Here is a 19,274-nt window from a genome sequence, read left to right as displayed (position 1 = left end):
TAGGATACATATATTCAGATGCATTCTCATCTAGTTACGGAACTAGCTAGGTTCCCAGATGCAGCACTTGTGCTACGGAGCTGATACAGGATTTCTTCACCAAAACAATACGGATAGGGGGTGGGTGTGGGTGGGGGTGGGGGTGGAGGCTGCTTGTAAAAAAAAGTCTTGACGCAGCCGTAGCTAAACAAGAATAACACGGCGGTGTTGACTAAATGTGCAATTTGTTGCGTTGCATTAAACATACATTATGCAAGAGCTAAATCTGATTATTGCAAGTCTTTATTTAGGCTTCAGATGTCATAGAAATTATAAATTAGATCTTTATTTACACAACAAGCACAAAATCAACTCTGTAGACCCACGGATGGCTTGGATTCAGCTTGGATTTAAACGGGATTTCGTTGACTGATTTAATTTTAAATGGCATCGTGAGCGGAGATTAACCGTTACGTTGACGCCATATTCCCGGATCGAGGTTAAATGATATAGAGTGTACGAAGCGAGGCCGCTGTTGAGCGATGCAGAAATGACATCTAAACTATTTAAACTTTAAAGTGCAATAAACTAAACACAGATAATGACAAATAATACAATTCCTGGAGACTGTGTGATGACTAATACAGACGGACAGGTCTTCTGTCTTAATAATATCAATAAAAATATTTTTATTTCCCCAATAGGCACGACGCCACTGGTGTATACCTATATAGAACGGGAGCCCGGGGGGTTAACCTAGAGTGAAAAGTGTACCAATTTTCTCCTATATGGTATCAATGTATGTATATCTGGTATCATCAGAATGTAAGTCTGAGGGTTTCTGGTGGTGGGTGTGGTATTCCACGCCCAAAATGCCATGCCCCCGAACTAGTCTAGATTAGCTCAAAAGTGTACCACATGAAAATCGCACAGCAATGTACCGTACATCTTCAGGTATTACAAAAACACTCCGACAGACATTTCTAGTGGTGGAGTACCCCTGACAGACAGCTATGTAACTGCCAGACATTTGTAGTGATGGAGTATCCCTGACAAGAGTTATCTAATTTCCTGACCAAATCTAGGCTAGATTAGCTCAAATCTGTACCACCTAAAACAGCTTTGGAGTTGTTCAGTACCACCACAGGAATCATGAATGACCACTGCCAGACAGTTTGTGCGGTGGACAGCACTCTATTATTCATGGCCGCTTCAACATTGGTAAATAAAGTCGACAACCCGACAACACGAGAACCCGACATCACGACATTTTTACGCGACATTACGACATTCTTAATGTCGTGATGTCGGGTGAAAATGTCGTGTTGTCGGGTTATAATGTCGTGATGTCGGGTTGTCGTGGTGTCGGGTTATAATGTCGTGATGTCGGGTTGTCGCCGAGGTGTGAATTTTTGAGACCAAGTTTTTCTAGACCAAGTTTTTGCGTAGATTCTTAATCTGGGTGGTGATCAGGCGTTTGAGGGGGCTTTTTCGAGATATGGGGGGTCCAATGTCAACAATTGGGGGAAATGTCAATATGTTGATATTATAAATGATGATCATGTTATATATTACTAAAACATAAATTTCTAGGATTGTCCATCTTTAATGAAGTGTATATTATGCCCCTGGACAACTGTTTTGATTTGTTGGGAGGTGGGGTTGGGGTAGCAGGTTTGCGTGTGGGGGGGGGGGGGGTAAATTGGCGGGAAATGAGTTCACGTTGATTTAAATGATGATTTTCTTAGAGCTTGGTAAAAACATTACTTTTTAATTCCGCTGCACATTTCTAAATATGTGTGTACGATTCCCATTGTATGGGTGGGGAGGGGGTGGACAAAATGTAATTTTGGGGACAGAAATCACTCATTTCAAAATTGACCTGAAAAGTGTTTTCTCGTTAGCTTTTTCGTTCAACCTGATTAAAACACACAGATGCTATTTCGTTTCGTTTTTTATAGTTCAAAATTTCGTTTTACTTGTCTTCACAACTCTAAGATCTGAAAGAGTTGTTATATAACAGGCGGTCTAGTTGATGTGAGGAATTAGCCAATGAAACTGTCTGTTACGGCGAGTTCTTGGCGTGCTCTGCACGGAACTGTGGGTAAACCCCTAGAAACGTCAACGCTGATTTGATTCAATCAATGTCTGACGTCATTGGGTCAAAAGCCGCTCGTTTTCTCCCAGTACAACTAGTCAGATCTTCATGTAGTGTAGGCCATCGAAAGTATAAAAACACGAAACGAAATATACGTCTGTATTTTTAATCAGATTGCTTTTTCGTTCAGTACCAATTTCGTCATTCCAAATAATATATATATATAACATTGCCAATATTATTTCAATGTTCACTGTACAAACTGCATAATGTCGATCAGTAGTTCAAAATATGTATTTTAGTTTTACAATTTGCAATTTCCAATGTTCCACAATACCACTGTCAGTGTTAAAATACAAAATACACTTTTCAATAATACCAATACAGTATAATAGTTATTTTGCACATTTCACTTCTCCGTTCTACATTTTGCATAATAGAACTTAGAATATTAGAACACATAGGCCCTACCTAATATGGGATCTACGACGAAGCTCAACTTAATACAACAAAAAAGTTAGGACTAGGACGGAAATAAATAATTTACGCGATCAATAGACGTCTAATATCATTTGGGGAGTTCACAAACTTTTATTAGAATTAGAAACACTAGATTCATCCAATCATTCCTCTAAAATTTTGTATAAAATGGACACATCGGGCACCAAAATTTTCAAATTTTCCTGCAGTAGGATTTTTTCATAACCCCATAGAAAATTCGCACTTTTAGCCATTTAAACCCATGTAGCCCTCTTGGCAAATTCCTGGCTTAACCCCATTGTAACTATAGGTCAAAACCAAATCCAGTTATTATTCATAATTATTATGATAAATGCCACATTAACGACAACAATAACTTGGAACAGGGGCAGCCTAGATCATCGGCCCGGTGCAATTTGCTTTTTCAAAATAGAAAAATAAAATTCATCTAAATATAATGGCCTCAATCCAAAGAGAAAGATAGGTTGCCAGGTCACAAAACATACACCCACAGCAGCTAAACCGTCCGATCGGCCAACAAGGGTTATCGCAAAAGGTTTCCTTTGACAGTTATGAAAACATTTACAACACACTCAAATCTGATTATGAGTAACAACCCATTGAGTAATTCTCAGAAATCATTAGAATTTTTTTCAATTGTTTGTCACATAACCTTAAACACTGTATAAATTTATATTAATTTTAACCTCTAGTGTGTCCACAAGATTCCTCAAATGATCAAGGCTCATAACTCTGGTAATAATTATCAGAAATTTTTGAAAACCAATAGGATTCTTTGTCTCTACCATTGTGTATAAATCTAAAGTCCATCGAATATTAAGTTTAACCTCTTGAGCAGCCACTGAACAATAACAATGTGGGCGTATAAAAATGAAATGTTTCATTTTCTCATCATTTTTACATATTTTTCACAGCGATGACGACCCAAGGAAACCAGTTGGTCCTAGGACCCAGAGACACCCTGTCCGCCCCTGACTTTGGACTGGACTTTTGACACTTTCTTCTCCAATTTTGAACAGAATAACCAGAAAAACAACATCTTTATTAATAATATATTATATATTTTATTAATTTGTGTACTGACCAGCAGTGTAAAATAGAGTACAGTTAATTTAGAAGAAAATATCTCATTTAGCATACTATATCATGTCCACATTTTTATTTAAACAAAATTTCTTAAAAAAAATGAAAATATTGAAATTCATTGCAATATATCTTATGCAATTATTCTTTCAGTATACTGTGAATCCATCTTGAAAAGTGATGACATCTGCAAATATGTTTAGACAAATAATAAAATGAAAATCATTATTTATTATAAGCTGAAAAAATAGAATGAAGAATGCGTAACATATTTTTGCAATGTTTGGAGAACAAGAATGTCATGTATCTTAAACACTGCATTATCCTTTTCAACAAAGAAAAATAATCCAGGCACTATGGTCTCTTTGATGAGTGTTCATTGAACTCTTTAAAAACCACCACATAGCGTGAGTCGTAACATGAAATTGAAAACGTCGGACTGAACCTGAGCCACGAACATGCTCGATATAACTGAATAGTAAAATTATATCAAATGGAATGTTATTTTTTGCCAACCAAGAAGACTGGCAAACTTTTAATGCCTCTTAATGAATGGTGCAGACTTTAAGCTGTTAAAATAATACATGGCTAAATAGAACAAATGTTCTGTGAAATTATAATTAGTTTGGGGACTTATTGTTCATTCAAATACCAAACATAATTTAATGAATACTGGTAGTTAAATTTATTATTTTTAGTACACTATCAATGTACATATTGTTATCTCTTTCTTGTAAAATTTTTTATTTATCCACAACATAATTTAGGCCCCAATTGAGGGAACAGTATCATACAAGCTAATATTACAATGAATAAGCACTGTTTCAGTATATTCAATAATTTATGCAATTAAAAACTAGTCCATATAAATTTGATTACCTATATTATTGTAAAATATTGGTAAAAATAATATTGACAAACTGTCAATCAAATTCTTCAAGACACTTAGTGTCAATTTAAAAGCAAGAATAATGCAGATTTATGATATTTTTTCAACTAAAACTGTTTCCAGACCAGCTGGCTGTTTTATAAAAATATAAAATTTTATTTTACAATTTTATCAAAAGCGTTTAACCAAGAATCAACCAAGAAGAACACAATCACCTTAAGTTCACATAATTATAACACATATAAAACATTAACATATTAAAAACACCAGTAGTGAACACATCAGTTGGTCTAAATCTGAATTTCTAAAAACGTTTCATATAGATATAGTTGAATTTTAAACCAAAATTAGTCTTTTTTTTTTCATTTCTTTGATGGGTCCCAGTTCATAGCAAAATTAGTTAGATTATTAACCAGCAAGATGTGTTCACTAACATTTACAAAACATGATTGTTTTTTTAAACAATTGGAAAGAGAAAACAGAAACATATCAACATGAACAAATCTGGTAAACATTAAACACAGAATAACATGTCTATTATTAAAGTGTACAAAAAACGTGTAAGAAACCCAAGAATACACATAAAAAGGGACATACTGAACAATACAAAAAATACAAGAAGAAGAATATTATGCTATGATATGTTTTCAAATGGAGAACTAAACATAACAAATTATCTGAATATTAACAGAGGAATTTTATATTATAAATTCCTTGACAAACATGTATTCTATTGGGTTTTTTTCATACTTTTTTGTAAGTATTAATATCTAAAATTGGTAACATTATCTTTTCAGATGTAAACTACATTTGATGTAGTATTGGAGTTGATTTCGATTATTCATATTATATACACACATGGTAAATTTTTAAGCTAGAACTTAACTGTTCAATATTCTGTATGGGCCATAAAATTTTATAGTTACAAGGCAGAGGTTGATTGTAGCCTTGTTTGAAAATGGGGTTTTGAAATATATGCTAGTTTTACAGCATGTATATTGACTGATGGGTCCAGAGACATTTCTTTCATTTTTTATCAAGCAATCATGACTGGCTTCTAAAACTGACCTGGAATACATAATTTAAACAGAACCTCCGCAATGTGTATTTGATTGCCAAAGGACATAAACATAGATGTATTTTGCTATTGAATAGATTTTAATATTGACTGATTGATGTTTATTCATCCTATTTCTATATGTAAGGCCTGCCATATTTCACAGTTTTAAACACAATTCGATTATATTTGACAAATCTAAGCTATATGTACAAATTAAAATGAAACAATCCTCAAAATATATTTGGCACTAAATTATTGTGAATACCGTAACTTTTATTCTATTTGGTATCTAAAACAGATGAAAATACAAATAGAAATCTATGGCAACCTGAAATATGTGTACAAACAATAGCTATTAACCATCTATTGACAGATCTAGCAGGATTCTTTATTGTTAATGTAGAAACAGATACCATAAAATTCAATAATGCAGGAGAACAATAAGACAACAAAACAAGTAATTAATAATTTGAGAAGATCAATGTTAGTTAAAAACAGCAAATATTGACAGGATATGTTAATAAACAACATCAGAATAATCTCATATTTCCCACATTTGTTAATAAAAATAGAGCATTTTTGAAAGTATTGAAATAGATTGGACCTTTTATTTGAACAATTCCATGAAGTACCGAACACCGGGTTTTGAAACAAGAATGATCAAGAATTTGAGAATTTACCATTTAAACTTTACTTTTCATTGAGCGTTCAGTTTTATGAATATTAGATATTATTTTCTGCCATTTTTGCGGGTGTTTCCTGAAATAAACAATGGCACCTACAATTATGATCACAAGTACAATAGAAAATATTGTCAAACCCACGATTAACCCCACATTACGATTGCTTCTAGCAACGTAAACTCCTCCCTCTTGAACACTGAATACTGCTTTTCCATCTTTTATTTCAGCAGGAACCTTTGTCCATGCTGCAAAATTATCTGAATTAGACCTATAAATATGAACTTCATTTTTGGAGTCATCTACTTCCATCTGTACTGTGAAAGTTTTATCGGGTTTAGTAATCTTTTCTTGTGGATAAATCACTAGGAAGTCACTAGCAAACTCATCACCCACCTATTGAAAAATAATACATAATCAAATAAACATCCCTTTTTACCAAGAAATAGCAACAAACATTTTTAATCTGCTTATACTAATCGCCAACAAAAGACTCGCTATCCAGCATTCTACTCCAACATCAGTTCACACAAATTTTATTCAGGAGATATATGAAATATTTCTACTTTTCATCAACACAATTGTTGGTTTTTTATTTAAAATTACTGGCAATATTCTTTTTCTGTTTACTTTTACTTTAATAACCCATTGCATTGTCATCTTCTATGACCGTGTAAATAAAAAAGAAACTGTTGACTGTAAGCGAGGACAACTCTGCTTGGGAGTATTAGTCTGTTCATGTCTCTATATTCATACTGATCAGTTAATATTCCTACACTATATATTTTTGCAGTAACTATGAAACTTATAAGTGAAAGAATTATACTCTACCTTTTTGTTTTAAAAAGCAAAACACTAGGAAAAAAGTATTTAAAAAAAAATAATATATTCATAAATGCAAATAAAAAAACATTCTAAAATAATATAGATATAATAATTACTTCTATCACTAAATATGATTAAGTTTAATATTAATAAAAGATGATTTACTTACAGTAAGTTCCTTATTTTTGGAGCTTATCTGTCTAGTACCCTCTTCTATAGGCCATTCTTCTGTTCTTAATAGATGCAGTAAATCAAACACTCTCTTTTCTACTGATATTTTAGATTTCCTGATGAAATAAAAAATATAACAAACTTTTATGCATACTGGTATTGACAAACAATGACTTACATTACAAACATTAAATAAATAAAAAAAACTTGAACAGTAAAAAAATTCATAATTAGAAATTAACTTGAAGAGTTTATATACATGAATTAGAAAAGCAGAAAAGAAACACTTACATACACAAATAGCATTAAAAGAAGAAGTTCAAACAAATACACAAACTCATTAATCTTGACGGAATTCTAGGAATATTTTGATTCTAGACAATAAAAGCTACAAAGTGAATGGACTGTAATCCATATACATACTATATACCACTCCTCTCCTTCCTTACTGAAAGTTTATCAGATTCTCACTTACTTTGATAGTAAAGTTCCACCCATTTGTCCAATACTAGCTTCATTAACTGGGAAAGGACTGACAATTAATCTTCCCTTTTGATCTCTGTTACTGAAGTTATTATTCCTGGTGCACAAATAGTGATAGGTTCCTGATGCTGGTGCCTTGATAGCACCAAGATTAAAATAGGTTCCAGCATCATCTAATTCTGACATCTCGCCACCATACTGACCTTAAACCACAAATTATAATTAGTTATTAACAGCTATGTTTAATATTGAACTGAGATGACGTTTTCATGAAATATCTATCAGGGTTTATTTTATAGCTATGTGTTATAAAAGAAATGAAATAAGGTTTAACAACCAACTTTTCTACACCAACCGAGCTAATCAGGAAGTGCTCTATGTTATATCTTCTCAGAGATGTGTAACTACATGACTTTGATGTTTAACATCCCATTCTTCTGCACCGTGTTATTATCAGGACATGCTCTATGTTATATCTTCTCAGAGATATGTAACTACATGACTTTAATAAATTCTGCATTTCGTATCCATTTTCTGTTGATACAAAATTACCATCCACATTCTATGTAGAGGTTAGATTCAACTGTCATTTGTCTAAGCAATAAAGAGGTGGAGCAAATGACATCAAAATTTAGAAGCTTCTCTGCTATGACAAGAATTCATAACTGAGAGCATTTTCAGATGATTGTTGGTGCTCCTGTTTCATTTTTAAACTCAAACATATATGTTCTTACACTATTATGACTTTCAATAAAATAAAAGATAAAAGTTACCTGGCTGTAAAAATGCCAATCTTGTCAAGATATCAAGAGGTAGAGTTGAATTACTAGTATGCTGAGGATAGTTGACACCAAAATGTCCAAACTCTTTTCCGGGTCCGTTATATATACCATTACCTTCAGGATAAACCTGATTTCTCATCAAAACCAAATTATTACGATCTGTACCTGCTCGACCTTGTCCATCATTTCCATTATTATTAGTATTAGAACCAGTCCACCTGTTAAATATCAAATGTACATAAATTAAACAATCTTAAGGGAGCATGGTAACAGATTTCATAGGACATCGTAAATATCCGGTCAGATTTCATAGGACATTGTAAATAACAGTATCAGATTTCATAGAACGTGGTAAATAGCAAAAACAGATTTCATAGGACATTGTAAATAAAAGTGGGTTTAAAAAGATAAATTTAAAAAGAAATTACCTCGTCTGAAAGTTTCAAATAAAAATATTGAGACATTCAGAAATAATTGCTAGATTTGCTTAATGAAGATATGTAGACCGTCATTAAGCATGTAATCGCTTTATGATCACTTTCCACTATAACTTCACCAACTATATAGACATGTTATCCAGCCATTTATATAGTATGGAATTTGTGGACTTATGGCCAACCCCACATGGTAATGGAAAGATTTCATTTGTTCGGAAGGTATCAGAGAGCTTCAAATATCTGCACAAGACTAGGGCTAAAATTTGTTACAGACTTTCACGCAAAATTAATAAGTGTTATATCCTAAAATATAACAAACAAAAATATTAAAAATATTTTAAATCTTTCATAAATGTATCCCAAACAAATGACATTTTTTTTTCATTATTCCATTTTGACTATTTCATACAAGTGTAGCATATATTATGGGGTACCTCAATTAAGGAAGTTTTTAAAATTCGTTAGAAATCGAGTATAAAATGTATTATATGAAAATAAGCAAACAGATCTAAGATTTAATGATCTTTGAATATAACATACAAACTTTAATATTATTTATCCCTCAAGCACAAGATCTAAGGTTTAATGATCTTTGAATATAATATACAAATTTTAATATTGTTTATCCTTCAAGCACAAGATCTAAGGTTTAATGATCTTTGAATATTGTATACAAATTTTGATATTATTTAGCCCTCAAGCACAAGATCTTTAGATATAATATACAAATTTTAATATTATTTAGCCCTTAAGCATAAAATGTCTATAATAAACAACAGAAAGAACTAACTGTATATGAACATAATCCTCAGTTGAAACACGAAGATTATTTGGTACAAAGTCATATTCCACTGCCGGGTAATTTTCTACGATGTTTCCTCTCTTGCCTCGTACATTCAGATTGTGAATGGTAGCTGTATCGGGTATATCAGCAGGTCGTTTCACAATGTCGAATGTAAAGGTTCTATAATAAAAAAAGAATTCTGAATTGAAATATGATTTTAAAAAATATTAACCACTAATATTAACATGTTAGTAGTTGATTGACTGTTTAATTTTATATTGATTATAAGATCTCTATAGATGTTTGGATAACTTATTTCTCTATTTTTATGTTTTGTTAATTAATGGCTTCATTAGCTTGATCAATCAACATTACACTAGTTCCTAATCGCTAGCCTTGATTGACCAATCTCTATGTTTGGCTTACCAAGCTGCATTTTCGGTTGACCTTAATCTCTATGCTTGGCTGACCAAGTTCTATGCTTGGTTCACCTTTATTTCCAATCTCTATGTTTGGTAGACCAATTATATGTTTGGTAGACCAATCACTATGTTTGGTAGACCAACCAATATGTTTGGTAGACCAATCACTATGTTTGGTTGACCAATTATTATGCTTGGTTGACCCATCACTATGTTGGTGTGACCCATTACTTTGTTTGGTTGGCCAATCACTAGGTTTGGTTGACCCATCATTGTGTTTGGTTGACCAATCACTATGCTTGGTTGACCTATCACTATGCTTGGTTGGCCCACCGCTATGTTTGGTTCACCAATCACTATGTTGGGTTCACCCATCACTATGTTTAGTTCACCAATCAGTATGTCTGGTTGACCAAGCTATAATTGTTTGTTTGACCAAGTTATATGTTTTGGTTGACCAAGCTGTGTTTTCAATTGACCCGTTTTCCACAACTAACCAAGATCAAGTCTCGGTTAAGAAGGTTACAATTTCATGACATTGTAGGCTAATTATGAAATTCACAGAAAAATTTACATCGTAATTAAATGAATAATTAATTAAATTTGATACAATGATTTTATAAGCTTTGCATACCTGTCTTGAAACGTTCGACCATATTGAGCTGTATTAATAGGTAAAGCCAAATCAATGTTAAGGTCAGGAAATATTTTTACAATTGGATCATTTTTAAAAGTGTAACCACGTGCATCTGCTTCCTCTTTAGTTGCGAATCCATATTTCTCATATATATTGACCTTCGTTCCTGCAGCAAGATTTCCAGGATCAGCATTCTGTTCTGCTGTGGTAGTCCAACTATCATAATCATTTGTAGAAATGTTGTACCTATTAATTCAAATAATATGAATATATATAAAACATGAAATGTAATGACACCGACATAATAAACAAATATACATACTGAAATGAAACATAACAATTATGACAATCACCATATACCTAATATATGGTAGATTAGCCAATGAATATAGTTGGTATACAAATTATGACAATGACCTTAAAATATGGTAGATCAGCAATGAATATAGTTCCCATATTCCACAAGCAACAATTCAATCAATTAAGATATAGATCTACAAGGTCGATTTAAAAATGGATTTAATTGCGAAGGTAACTGATGAGGTAGATGGTTTGTCCAGGATTGAAACTTTTTCTGTATATCAAATACTAGAATGATGCAATATTTTAAACTTTTTAAGACAAAAACATTAACAATATTTCTTGTAGTTTTAAAATATTTCAATAAATGACTGGATTATTAGGAGAGCAGAAGTCCTATGCTTCCCAAATCTACCACTGAAATTTAACATACCTGAATCGCAACACACATTTTTCGGCTTCAAAGTTAGGTAGAGTCCAGTTAAAGAGGTTTGGTGTTCCGTGTAGCCCATTACCATTGTGATTATCTCGACTATATTCTGTCTCTTGACAAACAGGAGCAGGTAAACCATGAGATGGTGCTTGTTTCCAAACACCTTTAGTTCCATTTATTGAACGTCTAGGCCATACAAATGCCTTAAAAAATTGTAATCATTCTTAAATCACATTATAGCTCTTCTGAATTGATAATAGATTAAAAATGGAGGGGCTGACACTGAGCACAATAAGTGTGAGTATACAATGGACTATTGAGGTACATTTGGGGGGATGCTTTTTTCAATCACTAAATTTTTCGTAAGTTTAAATATATTTTGGAATTGGTTTGTTAGTCCAAATACCCAGTTTAATAGCAGTATAAAAAATCATTTGGTTCTCCACATATTCCTGTACTACAAGAATATTTAAAGAAAAAGTAAAACATATATTATTCCTCAACTATGCATTAACATCTGATATTTATGGTACATGAATTTTTATATCTCTAAAAGACTTACATCACAATCTTCCTTGTTATTTGGAACCACAAGACCTTTTCTCTTGTTTAATTCAAGAACAGTTAAATCTATATCACAGTACCATCGACCTTTTACATTCTCACTCTGTTCTTTATAGTAATCACATCTAGAGACATCATTGGTCATCACAGCAATATCCTGAAAAAAAAAGACAAATGTTCTCATTACTAAAGTTAATACATGTTACATAATCAAAGGGTTAATTTAGCACCATTTATTTCTTCAAAGCCACAAGTTTCTACAAGGTCAAAAATCTTTTTCCCAACATATTTCTAAAGGCTGAAAAGTTTCCTTTAAATGATTATTTAGACAATTAAACAAAAAAACTTGACCTTGATCTATATTCAAGGACAGAAATGAAATATCCTCCTGTCTTTAACTTTGTTCAATTATGAGACTAAGGGGGTGCTCGATTGTCACTTTGGGATGTTCCAAAGGGGTTGAATTGTAATCCAGTAACACAGATTTGAGTCCTGACAATCGCGAAAACAGATGTGGTGTCAGACGAATCATGATGCGAACCAACATTTCAGCTAGAATTATCATCCAGTTAGCGCTTGATTTGTTTCCAGAATTCTCCTGTTTACTTGAATATACCCTTCAAAGGATTGATCAAATTTTCTAACAACAATCAATGACCATATGACATCACTAACAACAACAATCAATGACCATATGACATTGCCAACAATCAATGACCATATACATGTACATATTTACAGAATGCAATCCTTTAGCTACAAATTACCTTCCATGGACTGGGATGCCAGTAAGGATAGTAGTCTCTTTCTTCAGCACATTCATAACCACGTCGTTGACCATTTGGATTTTGACGAGTGTGTCTGGCTCTTTTTCGTCCACCATTTAGATTCTACAGAAATAAATGAATTATCTGGTATCATAAATAGCAATATTAGAATTATTCTTTTGTTCATTGTGAGATAATAGGATCTTAAATTAGATATCAACACTTCATTAGAGATAATACAGAGATAATAATAGCTAGATGTATAATAAAGGTGCAAGTTGAAAACAACAATGAACTTATCAACAATTTAGTGTTGAAGCATTGATGTGTTATTTAGTGAATACTATATCTCTGTCTTTTGATTGGTTGGGTGTTCACTGTCTAAAACTGATTACTAGAACTCTCCCAAATTACATTGAATATTTCTTGTGAACCACTTATCAGAAATACATGTTTATTTTATAATGTCAAAAAAGATAACCAAAAAAAGTATAATTTTCTGTTTGAAGTCACCTTATAAAAATATATAAAATATTACCTGATCAGCTGTAAAGAGACCTCGATTTCTTTCTCTTAAACTATTCTGTAGCCAATAAGCATAACCTTCATGCATACCAAACTTTATATCATTATCACAGTTATAATCTATACATTGTATTAAATTCTCAGGTATAGTACTGAAATAAATAAACCATTATTTATAAATCCAAAATACATGGAATACTGAAACCTATTCTCAATATAGATTTTGATTAATTAACCCTTAACATTAAACAAAAGGGCATGATCAGTCTTGTGATTTTCTTCTTTTTTTAAAGTTTTATCAACCCTTTGAATCCCAAAGCTGCTATACTTGCCTCTAGTCTCAGTGGGAATGAACAATATCTTTGCCATTAATTTTATAATGATCAGGAAGATATATGTGTCAGGTTAACATTCCAAAGTATTAATGATATAACTGATATTTCTTCCAAGGAGGAAAAGAGATAGTATCTGTATAGCAGTAATCATTACATGTTATTCAATAATTCATCTTTATACATAAAATTTCCTGGTATCTGTTTTCAAGAAGTATGACCGTGAAGAAATATGAAGGCCTGCAAAATACCTACTTTCTAATTGCACCATCGCGAACTTTGTCACCACACATATACTGAAGAACTATTTCACAATTAGCATTTTGAGCTCCACACGAATGTTGATTTGTCCTGTAAAAATACAATTAATTGTAGTTAATTTGATGGATTTTTATCTATACAGTAGAATTAGAGCCCTAATCTTGTCAGTTGCTTTATTCAAAAATCATTAATGAGTTGTTTGAAACTTCAACCAGTACTTTTGACAAAAAGTTTTGAAAAAGGGGGTTTATTAGCTCTTGCACAAAATGACTTCAATTTCAGTCAAATTGAGCTGATCACATTCATTTTCTATGGGCCTGGCATTTCCAACGACTTTTTTTTTATAAATGTTCCCTTACATATGCTTGGGTTATCTTTAAACTTGTTTCGACACCCAAACATATTTTATCTAAAAGTATGATATTTGTAAAGACTAAAATAAATAATGTTAATTATTAAAAAGCGACAAATACTGAGGCTGACATTGCAATCATTAAAATTATCTTATTCAATTTTTTCCAACTTACCATTCTATTTGTAACTTTGAACCAGCATAATAAAATAAATTACCGACATTGTAACCACCGCGAGCATTGTTCTGAGAATCAAATAGTCTGAAATAAAGCAAAACAAAATTATATACTGTACTGACAAAGGCAACAATTAATGAAAATTTATTCATAATTTTAAAAAAAAAGAGTTTTTATCAAATATGTAAGAATTGCATCTCAATTAAACTCTACTATGGTTCAACTACAATAGCATAACAAAAATGAGAACTAGTTCTATGGTTTTCTATAACTAGAGTGATGGTTTGTACTTGGATTTCAGAAGCCTGAAGTTACTGCATAGAAGAAACAGGGCCAACAACATTACAAATGTTAAAATAACATATTTTTTTTTATTTATTTCACTGTCTAAAATAAAACAAATATCATCCAATCATCCATACCGGTTTGCATTATTTCTATCTCTAGAAGTTTCATCTAATCTGTTATTGCCACCTCTGTAAAAGAAAAACAAGTAATGTAACGGTATATAATATATATTTATATATTGGGATAAGCACACAAACTTACATGATACATGTAATCAGGGTGTTTGGACTGCTAAACTAGGCTCTTTAATTTAACTAAATGTGTCATCATTATAAGTATTTCAAGAAACATTGATTACCATTTGATTACATGTATTTATTTTTTTTAAATTTTTTAAGAGAGTTATAGGTTTGATTACATAATATACCAACTCACATAATTATGATTGTTCGCAATTAGCACATTTATATACAAATGAAATGAAATGAAATAGGGTTTAACGTTGTACTGCTCTGCTCCTATACTAGGCTAATGAAGAGGGGCATACGTCATACAGTGTGCTATGAGGGAGAATTTTGCCCGGGCAGCGGCACTATCGCCTATTCTTATATCGAATTCCAACTGCCAAGGGATCGTTTACGTGCATTCCAATGTATCCACAGGACCTCGGTTTACATTTATATACATTACAGGCCTCAATTGTATGAAAAATACTAATTAATCTATATTGTTTGGACCGAGGAGTCAAGGACCCGTCAAAGTGCCCCCTCTTTACAGTCCTATTCCTGTACAGTGTATTTGGGACATTGAGACATCCATTGTCATACTAGCCACTATAGACTTTCTACATTTCTAGTTATAAAATAAAGAAGAGATATATGTTGTCCTTGAGTGGCATTTAGCGATTGAACACATTAAAAAACACAACACAGTTTATATGGAAATACAATCACTGTTTTACAGGCAAAGCACGACGTTTTGACAAGTATTCTCTTATCGTTATCAAGCACAAATGATAATTAGTTGAACTAAAAGGTAATATTTATAGTGATCTAAGATTTTCCTTCTGGTGTTTATGCATGGCTGGTGTTTGGACATTGTTCCAGTCTGGTTTGTGACCCTGGTTACCTTTTAGTTCAACTAATTATCATTTGTGCTTGATAACGATAAGAGAATACTTGTTGAAACGTTGTGTTATGTCTGTAAAACAATGATTGTATTTCCATATGAACTGTGTTGTGTTTTATTGAGATATATGTTGTTGCGAAATATATCGACCTCACGTCTGCTTTTTGGGGGGTATTTATATAGGGCAAAAGGAAGTTATTTATATTCGTGAGTCACTAACTAAAATTTCATCAATACAATACAGAACGAAGTGAACAACACAAAGGAATTGTCACACTAAAGACACATTAATAAATACTAGGCCTATATGTACTAATCAAAAACACATCTGAGCGGATATTTTCAGACATTTTGCTTGACTGAATAGATTTGATTTGCTTCACTAATTTACCTGCATCAAAACATTCCCATAAAGGATCAAAATTGTTTACAAAAGATCTATATTTAGTAGCAGTAAATGAGATCCAATATGGTTTGATGATCAACAGGTTGGACGGCTGTTATTTTATTGACTGGATTTGGTGTATAATTTAATCATTTATAACCAAGTGTTTCAAATAATATGCTGTATACAGTACTGTACTATATCATTGATAATATCTTTAAAAAGTGAAATAGCATTTGGATTTTTTGTGGAAATTTGATGTAAAACAGGGTCCGTGGAAGCAATTCTTGATGGGGCTCTACCATCCTTGGACTTTAGTATTGGGATTTAATTTGATATTTTATCATAACAATCAAGTATTCTATACACAGCATTAGTGCAATACTTTTGAACACATTAGTAGGACATTAAACCCTATTTCATTTCATTTTATTTGTACACATTCAGATTCAATTTACTTTGTTCCTGTTCAGAACATTTTTCTTCTTCCTTATACTTGTATTACAATACATTAATAACTTCTGTTACAATGTGTAGCTTCATGACTTGCCAGGTCAAATTTTAGGACATTAATTACATTTGCATATAATTATAAGGATTGTCTTAAAGGTCTTCTAAACACACACACACAACAATATGACTCATTATCTTCCACCAAGGGCTATAACTTATAAATGCGTACTAGCATAAATATATAAGTTATTAAACAAACTTAGCCCAAAAATGATCTTATCTCATCAAACAAGTATTTTAATTTCACGAATATCAGATACAATAACTGTTATCTCTGAGAGTACATCACGAAAACAAAAGGACATCAATAAACAAATGTGGTAATTAACCTCACGATTTTTCTTATCTGATCAAATAATCTGTCATTAAAATACAGTAGCTCATAAACAAACAAAAACAAAACACAGTTGCATGACAATAGCATGTCCTTGAAAAGGCAGTCACAGAAACCCAAGGCAAACTCTTAAAATTACCAAAGGCCTAACCCTTCCTTTAACCCCAGGGGTAAATGTTTAATAGCTGATTTTGTAGATTGAAACAATATTTTATGAACAATTCTTTAGATATGTGTCACAGAGATCATTTGAGTTGGTTACTTAGAAAAGTAACATTTTAATGGTATTTTGACAGTGTATTTTACCCATGTTTATTATTGTTTTAACACTAATTTTGTTCCAACCCAAATACAATAAGTATATGTTTAATTTTATCAACCATTTACATGTGAGTGCATGGTTGTGTAGGTACATGTAGGCTCCCCAGTGCACAGTTTTCAAAGGGGCCTATAATGCTGTTAAGATGACCCTTCTAGAACTGCTTGAATATACATCATCAATGTTGTTGATTATTACACACTATAGGGCGTATTAACAAGATGTAACTCAGTGATGGTAGTGTAAGTTAATTAACTAGAATAACCATATATCTCAGAGACGGATCCAAGGGCCCCCCCCCCCCCAAAAAATTTTTTTTCGACAGTGCCGGCTTTTTTACTGCTGAAAGTGCCTTTTCTCAGACCCAAATATGTCCATTCCCAACCCGTTACAGGGATCCCAAATGACTCAAACCACCGACACAAACACACCAGTCTGGTCTTATAAAAGCTTCCACTTTCAAACGAATTCTTGTTGTTTAGCTGACGGTGCCCTAATCCTATAGAGTGACTATAGACAGACATCAATGATAGCATCTTGTGGGATCGGCGGCGTATACACTCGTGCCCATCACCGACCCGCATAGTGCAACTTGATGTAGCATTGTTTCATGCAGGTTTCATGTGTGGACAGTACAAGTTACAAGGCTTAAATAGTGAAGTAGCTATAGGGAATACGTTCGTCTTTTTTCCCATCATAATGCCTCGCTGGCCTTGACAATTTTCGAGTCACATGTTCAACTGGCTTTTTTGCTCGATTTTAAGGCTCTTTTTCAACAATTTCCGAACGTTTACTTAGACGCAAATATCAGCCAAATAGCTCTTGGAATGGCTACAGATGCAAGGAAATGGAGGATAATTTTTTTGAGGGGACCCCCCTCTCAGCGGCTAGCCCTGTCTCCACGGTCAGTACCCTCATTTTGCAGCGCCCCCCCCCCTTTTTCAAAATTCCTAGATCCGCCCCTGTATCTCAATAAACCTCCCATTAATTACAAGCTTATACAAAGTAAGTTGTCTACCCATATAAAATCTTTATATGATTAAATAATACTATCAAATGTGTCTGTCTTGAGATATATCAAACGATTTCCCATGACATTACAACAGTATGTCATAATAACCCATGTTAACAAAAAAGAATATGAGTTAATTAATTAAATATACTATAACTTTGTAATTGAAGAAAGATACTATTTCTTGAATATTCAACACAAAATATGTCTGGGCATAACATTCAATTTAAAATATATAATATATAAGACTCTGACTTCATTTCTAAAATTACTAGACCTATATAATACTAATAGCATTGTAAATAGAAAAACGGTTTACCTTGGATTATGAAAATATATATCAGCAGACGACGGCTGAATAAAAACAAACGACAGAAAACAAAAAACCACCGCCTTCAACATCTTGACAAAGTCTAAATAAAAGTTTTGATTTCTAATTTATAACTGATAGACAGGGTTATAAATATTAGTTCCACTTATTGAGTCCCCTTACGGTTGTTTTTGTTACGATTTTCATGGGAAGTTCGTGAATAATACTATCCACAGGCGACAGAAAAAATGACCGATTTACGTACTAAATCTGTATACCAATAATATAGTCCGATGTTATGAAATTGTCAATTTCCCCCTGGCAAGGTTGATCGTGATATGAGAATGTTTAATTCACCATAAATACAATTAATTTGTTTCTGGTGCGTAAATTATTGACTGTCTCGAACAATATTTTGTGTTCTTATCAGATTAAGGCGTAA

General features: G+C 32.5%; 1 protein-coding gene across 1 annotated transcript; it reads right to left on the bottom strand.

Annotated features, from left to right (window-relative positions):
• Nucleotides 1–3,757: 3,757 nt before the first annotated feature.
• LOC126827756 (protein DD3-3) lies at nt 3,758–19,075 on the bottom strand. Its single transcript, XM_050557274.1, has 14 exons — nt 18,842–19,075; nt 14,966–15,019; nt 14,541–14,627; nt 14,008–14,103; nt 13,434–13,572; nt 12,896–13,018; nt 12,127–12,285; nt 11,565–11,767; nt 10,829–11,077; nt 9,779–9,952; nt 8,543–8,769; nt 7,762–7,972; nt 7,285–7,402; nt 3,758–6,686 (listed from the first exon to the last, which is right to left on the bottom strand). Exons 1-14 carry the CDS (start codon nt 18,922–18,924, stop codon nt 6,294–6,296), a joined length of 2,316 nt encoding a protein of 771 aa, XP_050413231.1. The 5' UTR covers nt 18,925–19,075; the 3' UTR covers nt 3,758–6,293.
• Nucleotides 19,076–19,274: the final 199 nt, after the last annotated feature.

Source organism: Patella vulgata, chromosome 7, assembly GCF_932274485.2.
Source record: "Patella vulgata chromosome 7, xgPatVulg1.2, whole genome shotgun sequence".
NCBI lineage: Eukaryota > Metazoa > Mollusca > Gastropoda > Patellidae > Patella > Patella vulgata.
This window is presented reverse-complemented; position numbering and strand designations above follow the sequence as displayed.